The sequence below is a fragment of the Habropoda laboriosa genome, unplaced genomic scaffold (assembly GCF_001263275.1).
Source record: "Habropoda laboriosa isolate 0110345459 unplaced genomic scaffold, ASM126327v1 scaffold225, whole genome shotgun sequence".
Lineage (NCBI taxonomy): Eukaryota > Metazoa > Arthropoda > Insecta > Hymenoptera > Apidae > Habropoda > Habropoda laboriosa.
The window spans coordinates 14,762-34,305 of NW_017100368.1; the positions used below are offsets into that span (position 1 = coordinate 14,762).

A 19,544-nucleotide genomic window follows, 5' to 3' on the forward strand; every position below is an offset into this window, starting at 1 on the left:
TTAGGAATTGCAACTGAGAAGGAAAGATATTTCTTCACTGGTGCAAATTAGGTTGCATGAAAGAGGATGTAGAGAGATGAAGGGGAAAATAGTGAATTTTCTGGTTTTTCAGCATTGGAGATTGGATAGATTAGCTGAAGTGATTAATAGTAACTGTAATTATTTTAGCAAGGAAAATATAATACACTCTTCTGTTTGATACACGCTAGATCACAGATATTTGGATTGCTTGTACTTATAGAATGAGATATCTGAGTGATATATTGATATGAACTTCACCTAACAGGGGATGTTTGTTCTCTGTTCCAGGTCGATTTGAAGCCACTAAGGGAGGCTACGATCGCCGTCCCGACGCCGAAGATCTCCGAGAAGCGGAAAGCGGATGAAGCAGACGCCAGTAAGGACCTAAAAAAGGTAAGTCCTTCGACAATTTAGAAAACTAATCTTAATCATCTCGAGAAGTTTCTCAAATATACCAAAATCCTTGAAAAAATACATATCCTCTGTATTTTCACAGAGAAACTCCTTGATAATTTCAAACAAGCTCAAACAAAAATTCATAAATATTTTATCATGTCAAACATACATTTCCAAACTTGATACCAGTAATTCAAAAATTCCAAAAAGTGCATTTTACCCTGTAACTGCTTGTAACCTTCATCTCCACAAACAGAGTCCTTAACAACTTCAAACAAGTCCAAACAAAAATTCACAAATAGTCTGTCATGTCAAAAAAAGATTTCCAAACTGATACAAATCATTCAGAAATCTGAAACAATGCATCTTGACCCTTTAACTACTTGTAACCTTCATCTCCACAAACAGAGTCCTTAACAACTTCAAACAAGTCCAAACAAAAATTCACAAATAGTCTGTCATGTCAAAAAAAGATTTCCAAACTGATACAAATCATTCAAAAATTCCAAAAAGTGCATTTTACCCTCTAACTGCTTGTAACCTTCATCTCCACAAACAGAGTCCTTAACAACTTCAAACAAGTCCAAACAAAAATTCACAAATAGTCTGTCATGTCAAAAAAAGATTTCCAAACTGATACAAATCATTCAGAAATCTGAAACAATGCATCTTGACCCTTTAACTACTTGTAACCTTCATCTCCACAAACAGAGTCCTTAACAACTTCAAACAAGTCCAAACAAAAATTCACAAATAGTCTGTCATGTCAAAAAAAGATTTCCAAACTGATACAAATCATTCAGAAATCTGAAACAATGCATCTTGACCCTCTAACTACTTGTAATCTTCATCTCCACAAACAGAGTCCTTAACAACTTCAAACAAGTCCAAACAAAAATTCACAAATAGTCTGTCATGTCAAAAAAAGATTTCCAAACTGATACAAATCATTCAGAAATCTCAAACAATGCATCTTGACTCTTCCAACTATTTGTAACCTTCATCTCCACAAACATACTTTGTAATAACTTCAAACAAGCTCAAACAAAAATTCATAAATACAGTGCTCCCTCGAACAACGCGGTTTCGATTGTACGCGATCGACTCTTCCAACTATTTGTAACCTTCATCTCCACAAACATACTTTGTAATAACTTCAAACAAGTTCAAACAAAAATTCATAAATACAGTGCTCCCTCGAACAACGCGGTTTCGATTGTACGCGATCGAATCAATTTACATATTTAGCATATTCGTTCCTGTGAACTAATTCCTCGCAAATTGCCGCTGCATACAAGAAGCAGTGGCATCGAATTCAAGTACATACATAATGAACAGCGGAACTTGGGAGAAAAATCAAACGACCAGCGTGTCCCTGCGAGCTACTCAGCTACAATTTCACAGTACGTCCGTATGTAGGGTCTACGCGTTACAAATTAGATTAATTACTATTATAATTTCGTTTTATCGTATCCTAAGTTTATTTCTGTTGTAATAAGATGTGTTATAGTTATGGTTCTACAGTTATGAAACAACAACAAATCAGTTTCTTCCTGTTTCATTCCCGGGACTTATACAGGGTGTCCCATTTGAAATTTCGCGCGCAATTATTTCCCAAACTACAGCTAGTTTCAAAAAATGTTTCAAATAAAACTTGCCCTGTTTTGTAGGGGGGGATCTTATGGTGGTCATAAATCTTGTTTAGGTGGACGTGTTTCGGAGTCCGGAATTCCGGTCACTTTAATATCTCAAAATAAAAAAACGCGTGATTTGACTTTGTATGGTACTGCCACTTGGTAATGATGCAACTAGCTAATATTCATCGTTTCTGTGACTATTTGTTTTAAACAGTATCTAAATGTTCATTTTGCAACGAAACCTTGTAACAGTGGCCAATTTTCTCTTTTGTTTTAAACAGTATCTAAATGTTCATTTTGCAACGAAACCTTGTAACAGTGGCCAATTTTCAAGCAAAGTAAATTAGTACTTAGAATCGACGTAAATTATTAATATTAACCTCATTAAATAGAGGAATGTTTCTACTTTCAAAGTCACATTCGGTTTTTTGTTATATGTAAATTCAATTCAGTGTGTTACTTGAAATATCTGAACATGAGGTAATACCGGTCAAAATTCAAGGGTGTGTAGTACCAGCCAGCTTTTCTCTGGCGTAGGTGCCACGAACATACAAAAGAATTACGAAGAAGGCAGATTGAAGTCAGGAAAATTTATTAAAGGCCATGGATGTCATTAGTAAGAAAACACTGTCCATATAATGCATAAGGTAGCACAATTGTTTGGAATACAATCTTCTACCCTTCAAGAAAGAAAAATTGGAAGAAAAGCAAGAAATTCAGTTAACAAAAATAGTGAAACCACTGCTAACTACAAAAGATAGTAAAATTTTTATTAATTTAACAGTTCTCTTACCTCTTTTACAAAGAAAAATCATTTACCCCACTAGTGGGGTAATTTCAGCCAAATGCCCCCTTTTAGTTTTCTGTTTCCAATTTTATTACAACGTGAATTCATGCCTTCTCGGCCGTACTAATACAAACTAGACACTTCAAGCTATCAATTAATATCAAAAAATTAACAAATGTGTAACTTGTTCAAATTTTATAACATTTCTTGCTTATGCAGCCAGAATTACCCCGCTCTCCCCTATACGTAATATAAATATGTGCACATGCATTGGTAGAATGTAAATACAACTTTAATTTTCCATTAAGCTTGGGGAGCGTCCCTAACGCTCGCGTTATTGGAGAAAGCACTGTACTCTATCACGTCCAAAAAAAAAAAAGAAAAAATTCCAAACTTGGTACAGATAATTGAAAAATGCATCTTAAACTTTCAACTACATCTACATTCCTCGTCTCTACAAACTCAAGAATTTGAAGAAAACCCAAACAAAGTTCCATGATCTCGTGTTCGTTACCTCGGAAAAATTTCCTAAGCTTACTGGAACCATCAGAAAAGCTTCAAGCAACTTGAAAACGCCGGTGAAACCTTCTAGGAAATATTCCTTAACCCTTCAACCATGTAATCCTTCCTCTCGTCTCTGCTAACGAACTTCCACGAATTACATAAGCAGCCTCTAGAAACGAAAGAAAAAGAGAAGCGCGCGAGGCACAAGCAACTCCGCGTGTGTCTATTTTCATGCTGAGCATCGATGATGCCAGGCCCGTTTAGCTGAAAATCGGCTTCTCGAGGGCTACGCCTCGGTCGTGCTCGTCGATATTCGACGCGCAGAGGAGCGTCCCGGCGCCGCGTCGCGGGCCACGTCCTCATTAATCCACAACGGCCAGTCGTCATTAACGAAATAAACGGCCGTGAACCTCGTCGCTTTTGAAATTCGACGGTGTTCACTGGCGTTGAAGAATGTCTCTTGGACCAAGACGACGACGACGACGCCTGTTTCTGACGAAGCCAGAAACCTCGCTTCTTCCTGGATCTTCTTTTTATATTCCTCTTATTTTTCTCCATCTTCCTGTTTCTTTTATTCGTTGCTTGTGTTTTAGTTCAGTTTGCTGTTCGTTAATTGTAAGAGAACTGAAGGATATTTTTACTCGAGTTGCTTAGATTCTCTTCGTGCTTTTCTTCGATGGCTGTTCAGTTTTTCCCCCCTCTTTATGCTTGGAAGTAACGTATAAGTGATGTTACAGTTTTTGAAATTGTGAAAATTGTATCATTATAGGTAAGAAGAAGGAAAAGGTTTCACTGGAGATTATTTTTAAAAAATTTTTAAGGAAAACATTCGAGCCCTGAAAACATAGTAACAATTGCAAAGTGATAATTTTTTAATAATTTTAGCGAACGAGCAGCTATAGTTATTGCTATCGCAGATCAGTTTGACCAAACTGTGTTTTTGTTTACTCCTATAATTCATTCGATTATACTCCAGTATTCATATTTAAAATTTTCTTAATAAGTTTAGTAAATACGCTATAATTACAATTATTGCATTTTAATAAATAAGCTACAGTTGTTGCTATCGTCAAATTATGAAAAGATTCGCCTTTAGAGAGATAAAATCTAATAATTGTCATATTTAAATATTTTAATAATTGTCTGTATTTTAAAATACAAAAAAGAAAGGAAAATTGGCCTCATCGAAAGTACTCGACGAATGAGGATTAGAATTTCAAAGTTCGTTTCCAGTAATTTCAATGCTCAGCAATCGATACGAGCTAGATTATGCAGGGTGTCGAGCAAACAGTCGCTGTTTGCGTCGAAACATTTGATTACCGGACTCCATATTGATCTAACTCATCGAACATCGTGAGCTCGAAAATCCCTAGACCATTCGTGTATTATTTAGCCTTCGTTAAGATTTGCTCAGAAAGTTGAAAAAGAAAGGGAAAAACTAAGTTAAGTTAAGTTAGGGGAATAAGGCAAAACGGAATGAAGGAAATGAGTGAATGAGGCGAACGAATGGATTAAGTTATCAATGTTGTAATACTCACAGTTAGAATTAATAACGTGAAACCAAGTCCAACTCTCTTGTCTCTGAATCCGAAATAAAGAATATACCTGTTCCGTACCGAACATTTTCTTTTCTTTACTTTAAGATTTCAAGGCAGTTGTAAAACGGACCTGAAGGATCCCGCGGCCCATAGGATTAGCCGAGACGGTTAGAGACGCGTACCCTCGAACGGCGTTTTCAAGACTCGTTTTTACGATCTTGTTCGGGTCGCGTAATGTTCGATGCTTAATTGCCGAACCGGTACGCGAGTTTAATCACACCTTGATTTATTCAGTGTGAAATGCTAAGAACTAGTTTTATTTGCAACAGAGTGATACTTGAGGTGATGTCGCCACGAGACTATCAAAATACTAATTTTCGTAAGACCAACTGCCAAGACTTCCAAAAAAGGACGCGCTTCTGCCTCGTTTCCTTAGTTTTATCCGCTCGGCCAGTTGCTGATTGGTGGCCGATTTCTTCTGGGGGCTGTAGGTGCTGACTCCTCATTGGAGGAGGTTGCTTAGGTGGGACGCAGCTCTTTCCAAGGGAAGGGGATTGTTGCTTAACATTAGAAAACCCCCATTTTTGGGTTTTTCCCAGGGGTTGAATTTCCACCGCGCACGTGACCTCTCCACGGGGGTACGGTACGCGCGAGAGGACCGGTACCTCGGTCTGGCGGCCAAGTGCAATTGCACATGTTTATGACGATAATCCGCCAGACCGAGGGTTCGTCGCGATTTCTTGCGAGGCAACAGATCTATCGTTCCGACTTCCTAATTATTAAGGTAGTACTTTCCTCCTTTCATGTCCGATCTCCTTTTTTTCCAGAATTTCCCAAACCCCAGACACCTCGTCCTTCTACCACCACTTTTACCCTCTCTCCATCTACTTAACACTTTACCGACCGGTAGCGGTTGAACATACTACGCACTTCCGACCGCTCACTCGGCCACAGATACATGGTTGATACCGGCTCTATTTAGACTCTAGGCTATGAGTCTATCGTCATATGAGATTGAGCGGATTTATCGTCAAACATTTACCCAGCCTATTGAATGTCGAAAAAGCTTCGTACGAATGAGCTTGCATCCAGAATAACTGCTTTTTGTAGCGTAATATACGTCTGCGGTGGTATATCTGGGTCGTTGTTGTTGTTATTAGGTATTATTCGTAGTAGTGGTAGCGGTGGTGGTAAGAAACGTAACAATAAACGTAGGAGGTTTGAAGAAGTGGATTAGTAAATTGGTTAAGACGTTGAAATAACTGTGTTCGCGTCGTGTTGGAAGATTGAAGCACATTTCGACCGCAGTTTCTTGCAGTCGCGCGGAGCACAATGGAGTTCCAATGCTAAATCGGCATAATGAATTTCTGACAAGTGCCGCTGACGCTGACTGAGCACCGAGGGTGCTCAAACGGAACAGTTTTCGAGGATACACGCGGTGGCTGCTGGAGTATTTAACTTAGAAAGACTGATAGAGAGAGAAAGAGAGGGAGAGACAGGGAGAGCCCCCTGGGTTACTACGTGAAATATATTTAACTTTCTTCAGGCTTGAGCTCCGGGACAACCGATATATCTCTTTAAAGATGAAGGAAAAAAGGGGGGATTAGATTAATTTCGAACGTTTTACTATTTCAACATTTTCATTAGCAGAATTCGTTATGAAATGAAAGTTTCCGATATACGTAATGGGTTTATTGAGAGAGGAGGAGAAATGTGGATTAATTTTTGTACTTATAATTTTCTCAGTGTGTTTGTTGATTTTGTGTATTCTTGAAGCAGGACATTTTATTAGTCTTGAATATTTTAATACGATTTATTTTATCTTCTGTTGTTAACAAAATTTAATATTAAATGTTCGACGTATTTCGACTTTTTATTTTTGTGAAAAGAAACTGGTTCAATCTTGATCGTTTTAATGTTCGAAAGATCAATACAACTTATTACATCTTCTGTTATAGTAATTTTCAATTTTAATTATCGTAATGATAATTAACAAATTTCTGTACACGTTTATGCGAAGTATATTTCTTCAGTGCATTTCTTCATTCTGTGTACCTTCAACGTATCTCTTTTTTCTCTTCTTAAAAAAAAATTTAATTGAATTAGTCTTGAACATTTCAATATTCAAATACTTCTCTCAGCTACTTATGTACATTATTGTATATAGGCAATAAATTGAAGGATGTGATATTTCTTATTTATAAAATTATTCTTTATTCAGACTCGTGAAAGACACGTCTACACTCCACGATAAGATCTCAACAACTGAAAGAAATCAAGAAGAGAATAACGGCGTCATGTTTACAGTAATCTGTCTCAGTACGTTGATCATTTTTGCCTACTTACCTACTATTTTCGCATACTTCTCTATATGAGCCGTTTTTTTTTTTTTAGGTATAAGTCCGATTTTGGTAAAAACGAGTCGAGGCTAGTTTCAGTTAAACATGGATGCCTTTTTTTTTCCTATTTATAATAACAAAGTCAATATACTGCAATATTCTAATGAACTCATCAAAAGAAGTTCGACTGTTAAATGTTATTTCATAAATGCTCTTTTCGAAATTGGTAAAGGTCCATTTGTAACTAAGAAAACCTTGTTTTTCTTTAGCAATATTAATAATTATTATCACATAATAAAGTTTAACATGTTTACAATTTTAGACGCATTAGACGAAATTATTAACATTTTCCAATATTTTTTAATAAAATCAAACGTGAACCTTTAAATATCTCAACATAAGAATAAATGGACTTATACCACTTTCAAAAAATAGAACGTACAGTAAATTCTCCACAAATGTCAGTCCGCAAGGAAGCTAAACCTGACACTTGTAGAATCGGCCCTACATTTTACTGACACTTGTGGAATCAGCCCTACATTTGCCCTACAGTGTACAGGTATTTAATGTAATTTTTTAGCAATTTGTTTTTGTAATTCATCCAAAGCGATATATTATGAAATTAAATTAATCACTCAATAAGTATTAACATTAGATTGTTTCCTCGATATGGCCATGGTGGTCATCAGTGACTGGAGTGCCTCAAATGTTTAGAATAATTAAAATAAAATAAATGTTGTCAAATAAAAATTTGGAACGTCATAGCTAGCTAGACATTATTTTCAATTGAAAAAAAAAAATTATAAAGCATAATACTATAACCCTATCCTTAAAATGTATTTTCTTGTGGCCGCCTGACAGCAACCTGTAAATCTGGCGCGACAGTGAACGTGTTAATAAGTAAATGTTGTTCAAATTATATCGTGTTTGATATCATTTTCATCAGAAAAATCTCACCAACATGATGTTAAATAAAATTCCAGATGAAAAAAAGTAAAAATTAAAGAAATTATATTTTTCTATTATGATTTGTGGAGCCGTGTAATCTCGTAAAGGAAACCGACTGGTGTAGCGTTACACGCTTGACTGATTGTGAGCGAGATAACATAGGCGCAGCAATGACACAAACTTAGGCGTAGGACCATCTATACTGTCACTTGTAGAATCCAAACTGACTGACACTTGTAGAGAATTTACTGTACTTCTTCCTTGTCTGCCATCGCAAAAAAGATTCTGTTACGTTCACACGTTTTACCACTTGAAAATTAAGAAAGAAAAAAGCATTAGATTATTTTTGAGCCTACTACTACCTTAAACATCTCCAAGGAACGAAATTAGTCTATCGAATAATCCCCAATATATCACAGAGGAGACAAACGTGAGGAAAAGGGTTATGTGTAATCGTTGGACGAATTTCCTTTCCTTCCTCCCTTCCCTTAGTAGATTAATGGTGGATTAACAAAGTATTCCAGAGAGAGTGGTCCCGGTTAAGACTTTAAGCGCTACCTTGAGCAATTAATTTCGAGTGGATCTCTCTCGAGCACGCCGCGGCAAACTTCCTCCGACATTGAAAAAACAAACAACCCGTGGTAAATTATCCACTCGCTGCTCTTTCTCTCTCTCTCTCTCTCTTTTTCTCTTTCTCTGTTAACCGTCGCGTCTGGGGTAATTACGTAAAAATTAGTGAAACGCCACGGCGATCAAAGGGGGATACGAAGAATTCTTGCTCCCTCTAGGCAGAGTTTCTCCGTCTAGGCCTCGTAACATAATTTTTCTGCTAATTGTCCGTCACATGAACCATTATTCCACCTCGTTTCGTGATTAATATTTGACGTTGGATGTTTGGACGTTTGTAATTGCGTTGGATGAGGTAACTGTTGGAGGTATTCGTTTTATTTTGCAAGCTTAACTTTTGCAGAGATTTTTGGAAATCAAAATGTTTTGCTTCTTTTTTTTCCGTAGAGATTTTGGAATATTATCTGCCAATGAAATTGTTCTGTTTCAAGTGCTCGTTTTGCTTCAAGATTTAAGTGAAATCGAAAGTAACATCGTGAGAGTAGGAAATTATTTAAACGTGAACGTGTGGAATTTACTTTATTTGGGATTTTTACTTTAGAAGCTTGCGAATGGAATATTTCTAGAGATTTAACAAATTTTTTGCTGCTGAAAATTTTCTTGCAGATTTAAAGTTACGGAACTATGTGCAGAATTCTTTATATTTTGTTCTGTAAATTTTCATTCTCTCCGGAACTCTGTGGTAAAATTTCCAGGAATTTTCCAACCGTTTCATCGCTAAAAATGTTCCTTTTAACCCTTTTCATACACGCTTTATCCTCTTACTTTCTCCTTCCTCCAATATGTCCAGATAATTCTACACGAAACGACTTTTGTCCTTCTAAATAAAAAGGAAAATATAAAAGTGTACAGTAGAAATTTTCCTTGAAAAAGGAAAAGAAAGGAGAAGGAAAACCAAGTTGAAGGCAAAGTTTGTAGAATCGAAGGACGCTCGGCGTCGCTCGTTAACACGCCAAAAAGCCTCGACGTATCTATGTAAGTACATGGAGAAACTCTGGTGGAGCTTATTGCAGCCTGTTGCTGTGCGACGCAGACGCTTGCCGTTGGCAGAAAAATACGGTGATCCATCGAGATAGGATGAAAATCGAGACACGATAAATAAAACACCAGCTAGACGTCAGTTTGTACATATTTCATGGACTTTTCAATGGTAAAATGCAAGAAAATAAAAACAGAGAAAAAAAGAAATGAATCGTTGAAGTTTGCCTCGTAGGCAATTTGTAAATGAAACAGTAGAAAGTTTATTTATTTAAAAAAAAACATTGTGGTAGAAAAATAATAATCTACTAAAATTCCGTCAATTTTCTTGGAAATAAGAGAATTGAAGTGGAGTGAATTGCAATTTTCAGGAATCACTTTCCTTATGCAGGCCATAAAATGATGTTCTTCTATATTTATATTCCTATTATTTCTTCTGATCACTCTACTCAGAAAATTCTTGAGAAATAATTTCAAAATTTCACGAAAAGAATAATACTTAAAAGAATTCCAGAATTTCACGAAAAGAATAATACTTAAAAGAATTCCAGAATTTCACGAAAAGAATAATACTTAAAAGAATTCCAGAATTTCACGAAAAGAATAATACTTAAATAATTCCAAAATTTCACGAAAAGAATAATACTTAAATAATTTCAAAATTTAATGAAAAGAATAATACTTAATGAGCGGAATAATATTTAAAAAAAATTCCAAAATAGAATGAAAATAAAATACTTGCAAAAATAATACTAGAGCAATAGTGAAGTTTGATTAAAAGTAGCTTACATTTTAAATTCAAGTAACAGTAGGTACAGCTTTTATTTTTCCAAAATATTTTCTAGAAATGGATTATAGGGCAAGGGGAGGATCCTTTTATCGCGACGCTCGATAAATTCGTACGCATTTGGTATTTGAGCTTGTTAGGGAGAGAAACTTTGTCCTTTCACGGTTGAAAGGAAGTTCGGAAGAAAGGAGGTTCGAGGACACGCCTAAATGGCAGGATGTCGGGCAAAGATTTCGGTACCATCGCAGAAACCTTTGCGAAAGGGAGCGATAGGAGAGGAGGGAAAGGAGAAATTATTCCTGGAGAACTGGAAAGCTTCCAGTGACTTTGATGCTCTATTGAGAACATTTATTACTCTCCTTTTGTGCGATTCTTTTCTTTTATCAAATGTATAATCTATAGAAACATTTCTACATGCATATGTATACACTGTAGGCCAAAAGTTTGAGCTCGGAAAATTTCAGTTCTAAATCTAAGGAAAGTTATTGAATTTTTTATTAGCTATAAATGTGCAAAATCGAAGTAACCTATTAGTACTTTTTGCAACATTAGTAGCAAATCTGTATAAAATTGGTAATATTGGTGATTCGAACCTGTAGAAATTTTCGTGAAGTCTCTGAGGTAATTGTGAAGGCTTTAGCGAACGAATTTCAGAAAAGTGAAGATATTCTACAAATCCCAATGAATCAGAAAATCAACGAAATTCGTAGAAATAAAATTTGCCATGAACTTCAGTTGGAATTCCCGTGGAGATCGAGTTTAGCTGTTTTCGAACTACTCGAAGTAGCGAGAAAAAATACATTTATTTCTATTTGTTCGTTTTTGAATAAAATACCATTTCAACTTCAATACCTTGTGAAAACCGAAATTTGCTTTGACGACTTAACTCGTCTTCCTCAGTTAACAAATTAATAACAACAATTAAACTGCGGATGTTTGTGCAAACGCATATTTTTATAGGAAATTGATAATAAAGTGAGACAATTTATTTATTTTATTTTATTTAACCCTCTATGGGCTGAATATTTTTCTTGACTGTAAAAGAATTTATGTAACGTAAAATTAGCAAATATCGACCTATAAATACAGAATAACAGTGAATTCAGCAGTTTCGACAATTTTATCATAACGAATACATATTGTAACTTTGAAGTAACAACGGTTATCAAGAAAGTTACTAGTTAATAAGGAGACATTGTTCAACAAGACGTTTATGCCATTTTATGGAAGAAAGTTCAATTATTTAATAAAATATCGATATATTAGTATGTGACTTGAAAGTTACACGGGCCCATAGAGGGTTAACTGAAATTTATTTTGTATTTAGAGGGTTTTAACCATGCACTATTTATTTTACATATTTCATATGTTTTGTATAATATTTTCTTTTTTTATAAACATTTGCTTAACACTTAGCATAATAATTATATTGTCATATATTTTCCGCTTATAAATTCATTTTAATTGATACACAGCTAACTTAGAAAAACTGCTTATAGTTTATTGTTATTTAAATTATAATTGTAACGTTTGAATATTAAAGATTCAATTATTATGGCATATTTTCAATATATTTATTATCATAGATATTCCACATACAATACCGGCCAAAAGTTTGGAATCACCTCCCAATTTTCATCAATACTGAATCTGCTGCTAATTTTTCATAGACTTGATATTGATATTGTGGAGATAAATAGCAATTTATCTCATACCGATTGATTTGAATGATACAAAATTCGTTAAAAAATTCTTAAAGCTGCTGACTTTTTTCTAGGAATTTTTGTGTAACTTGCAATGCACAGTGATTCCAAACTTTTGGCCGGTAGTGTACTTCTGGAATATGCTGTTAGATTTCTACATTTTCATATTTCACATATTTTATTTGCATATTTCTACATATTTGAAGCGCATAAATATCCCCAGTTTAATAATGACACAAAAAAGAAAAAAAAAATGCGTACACATCCTCTCCATCAAAAAATGAACCTTTACATTTGTTTCACTGTTTCAGTTATTCCAATCGTTCTATCACTTAACATTTATTTATTGCTGTCTCTGAGGAATATCCCTCCAAGAATTTTGCAAAATTTTTCAAATTCGAGGAATAACATTCCCAGCATTTTTGAAAATTTCTCAAAAATCCTTTCTGGACTGTTCTTCAGTGTAACTTTCTGATTCGACGCGTCTAACTCCACATAATCGACTTATTAGACGTACATATGAACTCGCATAATTGATTCAAAGCCATCGAGTTTCTATCGCGTATTCACAAGCTGCCAGAAAAATAGCAAAAGATCATCGACAATAATGGAAATTATTTCGGCGATACGTCTGTTTCTATTCTTCTTGAATACAAAGTTCGATTGCACCGAAAAGTCAGAAAGAATCCATTTCTACACCTAATATGTTTCCATCTGCACGAATTTACGCGCCACACGACCCTCGTGTTCTGGACTTTCGGCTGTATCGACCGGCCCTCGAGAGCCGCCTTCCACCAACCCCTCGTTTTCGAGCAGTCACGCTTTCTGTCTGCAAGTCAATGTCTCCTTTCGACATCGACCACGGGGCAGGTCCTCCACTCTCAAATTCCCAGGACACCTCTCTTCGACATTTAGGATTCATCCACTTTGTCTCTTATCTTTCATTCGCCCTTCGTTCATAAAATTCTTCCTTATCTTATGTTTCTCATTCTTGCTGGTTTTTGCTCATTTCTGTTCGACGTTGTCAACAATTCTTTCCAATTCTGCTTCAGCTTGCTTGCTTTCTAATCTAGAATTTTGTCCCTTTTTAAAGCGAACCGACGCACCATGTACAGTCCATAATGTATTCTGGCGACAGTGAACGTGTTCAACAATGATTATATTTTTTGGTCTGTTTTGGAACGTTAATTAAGTGTCACTGTTGGAACTTTAGTTCGGACAGTTTCTTTGATTGTGGATATTTTGCTAGTAGAACGTAATGAAAGTGTGAATCTTGTAATTTCCAATGGTTCGAAGATTCGTTTAGATCGACAATGCCATTTTCTTTTCTAAAACTTTCACCGAGAAAAGGATTATTTCATTTTTCGAAGGAAAGACTGTGCTGTGTTTGATATATTCTCCATTCAAACGAGGCGATTCATCTTTCGCATCAATCCAATGGATATAAAAAATTCAATTTCTTCTACGTGAAACATGAATCATTCAAAAACCATTAATTCACGAATTAAAATGAAATTGCAACATCCACGTGACTCCAGATTGAAAATAAAACCATAAATTTCCTCGTTCGAGCACTCCCTAAATTTCCACCGATAAACGATCGGAATCAAAAAGTTCTCTTCCCATAGAAACAAACGGTTCCCCCTTTTTTCATCCTTATCTACGCTATTTCGAAGCTACCCACGCGCCATTTTGCCGCTATTACGCTAAAACTTTCCTATCGCTTCCACACACTTTCCGTCGGCTAATGTGATTTTAATTGCGATTCGAACGTGATTATCAACTCGTTTCGATTGTAACACCGAAACGAGCGCCCTTTCGAAATCGAATGAACGATGTTAAAATCGAATTTGTCGACGGCCAAGTGGCCGCGTTGTCGTTTGATCGTCGTCGCTGATCCACGCGAGTCTGGCATTTGGAAAAATCGGATCAACCTCGACAACGTCGAGCCTCTCTCTGCTCGGTGATTCGATTAAGAACCCTTTTCGCAGTTAGGACAGAGAGATTTTTTTTTCTAGAATTCCCTTCGCTTTGCAGGAAGAACGTGTCTATTAACGGAATCGTAAATGACCAGGTGTGGGAAAATGGTCTTTTCCAGGCTTACGTTTCCGGCAATTGAAACTTTTAAATATTAATAATTCACGATGTTCTGCGTTTCAGTGATTTCCTTTGACTCTCTGGTAGGTTCCTTTTCCTCCCTTGATTTAATGCAGTTTTTATAGAGAGGAATCTTTAAATTACCTTTGTAACCTGATTCGTTACGGGGATGGTGGGCTGACCGAAAATAATTCTCACTAGCTTACACAGAGTGATATGTTTAATACGTCCTTATACTAACATTACACTTTACACTTAAGTATATTTAACTAGTCCTTATGTAGTATTGGGGCCCCCATACACAAAAATAGGAAACCGGGACGTTTATATTAATCTGATCATTTTTGCTGTTACTACTACACACGCGCACACACTCGTTCCTCCTAACAATCCAACATTTATAATGGTAGAAAAAATTTTCATTGTGAATTTCCATATTTTTCTTCAGATATGTTTACTGATTGTAAGAACTGGTGTTAAGGCCATGTGTGTAGGCTTGCGCTGTGTCGACACAGGACATCGCCGTTTTCAGAAAGTCAAGTATTTTCAAAGGATGTATATTTTCTCACGGACTTGAGTCTGGCTGGAAAACAATAACAATTTTCTCTCGAAGGATTGCCAGCCAGACGCATCGTAAGTCGACAGGGGGATCAAAAGGGGGACCTAGGACTTATGGGTCGGTTTTCCGAACTGAGACCCTTTGTTGCGACGTCTTGCAGGCCTTGTTTACCGAACCAACACTTGGCCTGTAGGCGTTGCGCAATCGGGAAACCGCCCCAAATTTTAATTGGACAATCCTAGGTCTCACTTTTCTGCAGTTCCTTCCAAAATAGGACTTGGAGGGAGTTTTCCAGGACGATGGAGGGGGCGTTTCTCAACTTCGGTGGAAAACGTCCCTCCATCGAGTGAGAACAAAATAGAACCTCGTACTGAACAGAACACCTCGCGACTGAAAAATAGTTTGGAGCTTAGAAATAGTCAATCGTACAATAAGTTATTTGTGTTGTAAATAACTAAGTTTTTATTTACTATCTATTACTATTTACTATTTAATTACTTCGAATTTGGAACGTTCACATTTCTTCACGACTCGTATTTTGAAAATTTTCGAATTTACCTGTGTGTGAACGTTTAAACTCACAATCAGCGGAATTGAAAAGGGTTGAAGAGGGAAAATAGTTCCCAAATGGAAGTCTTTCAAATAACGAAAGTAAAAATAGAATTTCCAGACTCCACAAGGTTAATAACTAAACTCCGCGAGAGCCTTTTACTTTTCTGTTTTTAAATATTCACTTCCAAATGAAAGTCAACGAGAAACTTAAGTTATCAAAGGGTTAAAGCTACGTATCGAAGCACTGCACATCTCGAAACCTCTCGATACCTTCTATCGTCTAAAACGTCTGGCTTTTATCAATAATTCTCCATATGATCGACGACGAAAGTGTTAATGACACCTCTTGCGTTCATCTACCCTCCTCTCTGTGTCGAAGAGAGCTTTTCAATCACGTCGTTTCCGTTCACCGCGTAGAATATCGAGACCTGTGTACGTTGTACTGTCTGGACAGGGTAGAGGGAATTGTCTGCACGTCGCGAAATTCGTGTTACCCGGCCGGCTAATCGGATTTACACGGATCGATGTTTCGGTTAATTATTGTCTTAATTAAAACGCGCGGCGTGCAACGCGCGCGGGGATGCACCGATGTAATATTAGGACCCATTAATGTAATGCGCCGTTTGTTCGGAGGGCGCGAAAATCGAGCATCCGTGCCTTTAATTACCGCGCTGATTAACAGATTTTAAAACAGATATTAAAACGAGCACGCTCAGCCCATGATTTTCACCGACCCTTCTAATGGCCGCGACCGCCGTGGCGTGTGATCAACGGCTTTAATAGAATCGATATTTGCCGGCTAATATGTAGTTTACCTTTCCAATGAAAAATTCCAACGTGATCATTTTGAACCGATGCGACGACAACACGAGGAATTTTTTAACGCAATTATCAGCGAAACCGGTGGCAATAATTTTTAATACTTCCCACGATGAGAAATCAAAGTGAGATTTGAAGTATAGTTAAGAAATTGATGAAGAAATTGGAAAATAATTTTAAGGAATAATTGTTTAAATTTACTTGGTATGAAGTTGAAATGCAATTTTACGCGACTGGTTTTGCAATCGTTAAAGGAAACAGGGTGATAATAACGTCTAAATATCTTACTATCGTGACAAGTGATTATTGAATTATATGCGTGCAGCTAATGCGAAGGAGTGAGATCATGATAACAGTGAATTTCATCATTTTTATCAATGAAAAGTTAGTATACAATTGTAGATTATTATTCAGAAGTCATTGAGAAGTGTGTAGTTATAATTTTGTGGAACTTTATACGTCCGTCTCCCTAAATTTCTGTTTGTACTACTGAAAAATTCGACCCAAATGTAAGAATCACACGTAAGTCATAATTGGATGGCTTAACTTTACCATTTTCACTGATATTAAATCTGTTGTTAATTCTACATAGCCTTGCAATCAATTTTGCAGAGATGAACTTCAATTTTAGTAGATTTGGTTAATAAAAAATTTATGAAAAATTTCCTAAATGTTGGAAATTTGAAATTTCTTAGAGTTTTTTAAATTTCAACTATTTCCTACAAAATTACAGTGCACAATAGTCAGAAACTTTTAACCCGACAGTGGTGTTTAACCCCTTAACGCACAGTTTTTTTGAAAAAAACCGGCCAAAAAAAATCAATTTTTTTAATGTAAAAAAAACAAACTTTAGAACAAAAAGTTTAATTCCATACAATGAATTTTATATTGAAATGATACACTATCAATTCTCCACCAACTTTCCTAGAAACTTCAAACAACTATGCAACAGCTTCGGTAAGTAACAACAATTCAAACGTGTTGCTGAATTCTTCAATTTTTTCTCTCTTTTTTTTATTCGCAAAATTAAGTTACCTCGATATCGATAATTCCAATGTATCGGTTAATGAAGCTGCTGTTGGAAATTTTAATGAAATATCCCAGATAGTTGTATGGATTATATAGAATTTTTTTTTTCTATTGTGTTAGAGTCCTGTTCGTCTTCAATAGGGCAGGGTGGAGGTAGTCGAGGGAAATTAAAATCGGTGAAACGTTAATTAATTATGCTTATTAAGTGAACTTGGACGAATTAAGCGGATTACGATCTGGCGCTGTGGGTTCACCTCCAGGGTAAAATTCTAAATTAATTCGTCTGGTCCGTTTAATGGGTTCCCGGAAATGCATGGAACCAGCTGAATGCTAAGTCTCGAAAATACCTCTCACAATTCTTTCCCCGAATCCAACCCCCTTTCCTTCTTTTTCCTTTTTCTTTTTTTTTTTTTTTGAGACGGCGGTGATATGAATCTGGTTAAAGGGAGCGAGTTTTAGCTGGTTTGTATAATAGTCCTCTGTGTAGATCACGTAATCGTATCTAAGGAGGAAAAGTACGTGGTATTTTCTTTAACTGTTCTAACGCGGAAGGGAGAAATATTGGAAGGAAGATCTGTATAATTTACAATGAAGAGAATTTAACTCCCTTTTTGCAGAGAGGGAAGTTTACGTTTGACGAGTATCCACGGATCCATCTTTCATTGTTAAGTAGTCGTACTATCATATTTTTCCAGTTCTCGTGCTTCGCAGCTGTAATTTGAAGAATTGAAAGAAAAATCGCTCCTGAGAATCTTGGATTTTAATTGTGAATGGTGGTTGATATTTTTTCAAGCTTCACAGCTTCTTCTTCTCACCATTTTCTTTGAATTCTCACTGCAACAGACTTTCGAAGACTAGGTGTACATTTAAATTTCGAATTTTTCTCGTATTTTAAAGAAGTTAACATCACACGTTTATCAATTCCACACCTGATATCACTGATATTAATAAATAATAAAAGTCTACCTTTTCTCGAATTTTCAAATTTATAAACAAATCTCCACATTTTCACGTTATCACATATTTATCAACCTCTGACCTAACAACACTGATATTAATAAATAATAAAAATCTCTCTCTCACTGCCTCTTCCAAAATCTTCAAAAACAAATCAGTTAATCCTCCAATTTCGATCGTAAAAATTCAACATTCCAGCCACCCCTATCACAAAAGATCCATCGCTATTGCATGTAATATATATTATATCTCTCATTTTATTTTTTACTTCAATTTTCACCAAACACATTCTCGAAGAAAGGGAAGAAATCGAGATTTATATACCTCACTATACAGGGTGTCCACGCTACTACTAGCCTGCATTTTTCTCGTAAATGATAAGTACTAGAAAGAAACGAAAGAGGAAACACATTGATGCGTAATATTCGAAATATTTCTTTCATATCCGACATTGTATGACCCCGACGATCATTGTACAGCGCATATAGATGAATTCGTCTTAATACGCGCTTTCATGTAACATGAAAAAATATGCAGTATTCCATTTAAAAAATTAAAGGTCACCGTCGTTTCTCGAATAATGTGGCAAATATAAAAAATTGGTACACCCTATGATATTGGTCATAGAAAACTACAAAACTTTTCCTTCGTTCATTTTTTCCTAATATTTACCTTTTACGAGAAAAAGCGCTGGCTAGTAATAGCGTGAACACCCTACATATTTCTCTAAAATTCTCTCCAAACAATTGACATTATAAAATATAAAAAACATGAATAAAATGTCCTCAAATTTCGATTATTCAAATACTTTGACCGTATATCCTTTCATCGTGAGGAACCATACAGTGGCATACGAGTGCATCACACTGAGCACGAGGAACGAAAGAATCATTGGCACGGGATCGAAGAGGGAATTAGTATCGTCCGCGCGAGTAAATTTATTTCGGTTGAGCTCGGGTCTGCTATAATTGAAGGCAGTGGCCAGTTGCGGCTGGAACACAAGCGTGCCGCTTTGCTGGTACGGTTCACGGAAAACAAAGGGAAGATTGTTCCGTTCTGCACGGTTTCGCCAGTCGCGCGGCTTCGAGCCGGAAATGGTCGCGACGCGTTACGATTCTCCCTCTCTTCCTGCGTATTTTTCTTTTTCGTTTATTTGTTTCCCAGAGAAAGAGGAACTTTTTTTTTTGTTCATTGTGGCGAAATTTCGCTTGTTTCCACTTTGATTCCTTGACAATTTAAGGGTGCTCTCTTTCGTTCGCTGCGTTC

General features: G+C 36.2%; 1 protein-coding gene across 1 annotated transcript in view; it reads left to right on the forward strand.

Annotated features, from left to right (window-relative positions):
- LOC108574737 (RNA pseudouridylate synthase domain-containing protein 2-like) overlaps positions 1 to 19,544 on the forward strand; it is a 98,499-nt gene that overhangs the window by 171 nt on the left and 78,784 nt on the right. Inside the window, exon 2 of the mRNA XM_017937369.1 lies at positions 310 to 414. Within this exon, the coding sequence (XP_017792858.1) occupies positions 310 to 414 (105 nt within the window). The remainder of the gene's footprint in view (positions 1 to 309; positions 415 to 19,544) is intronic.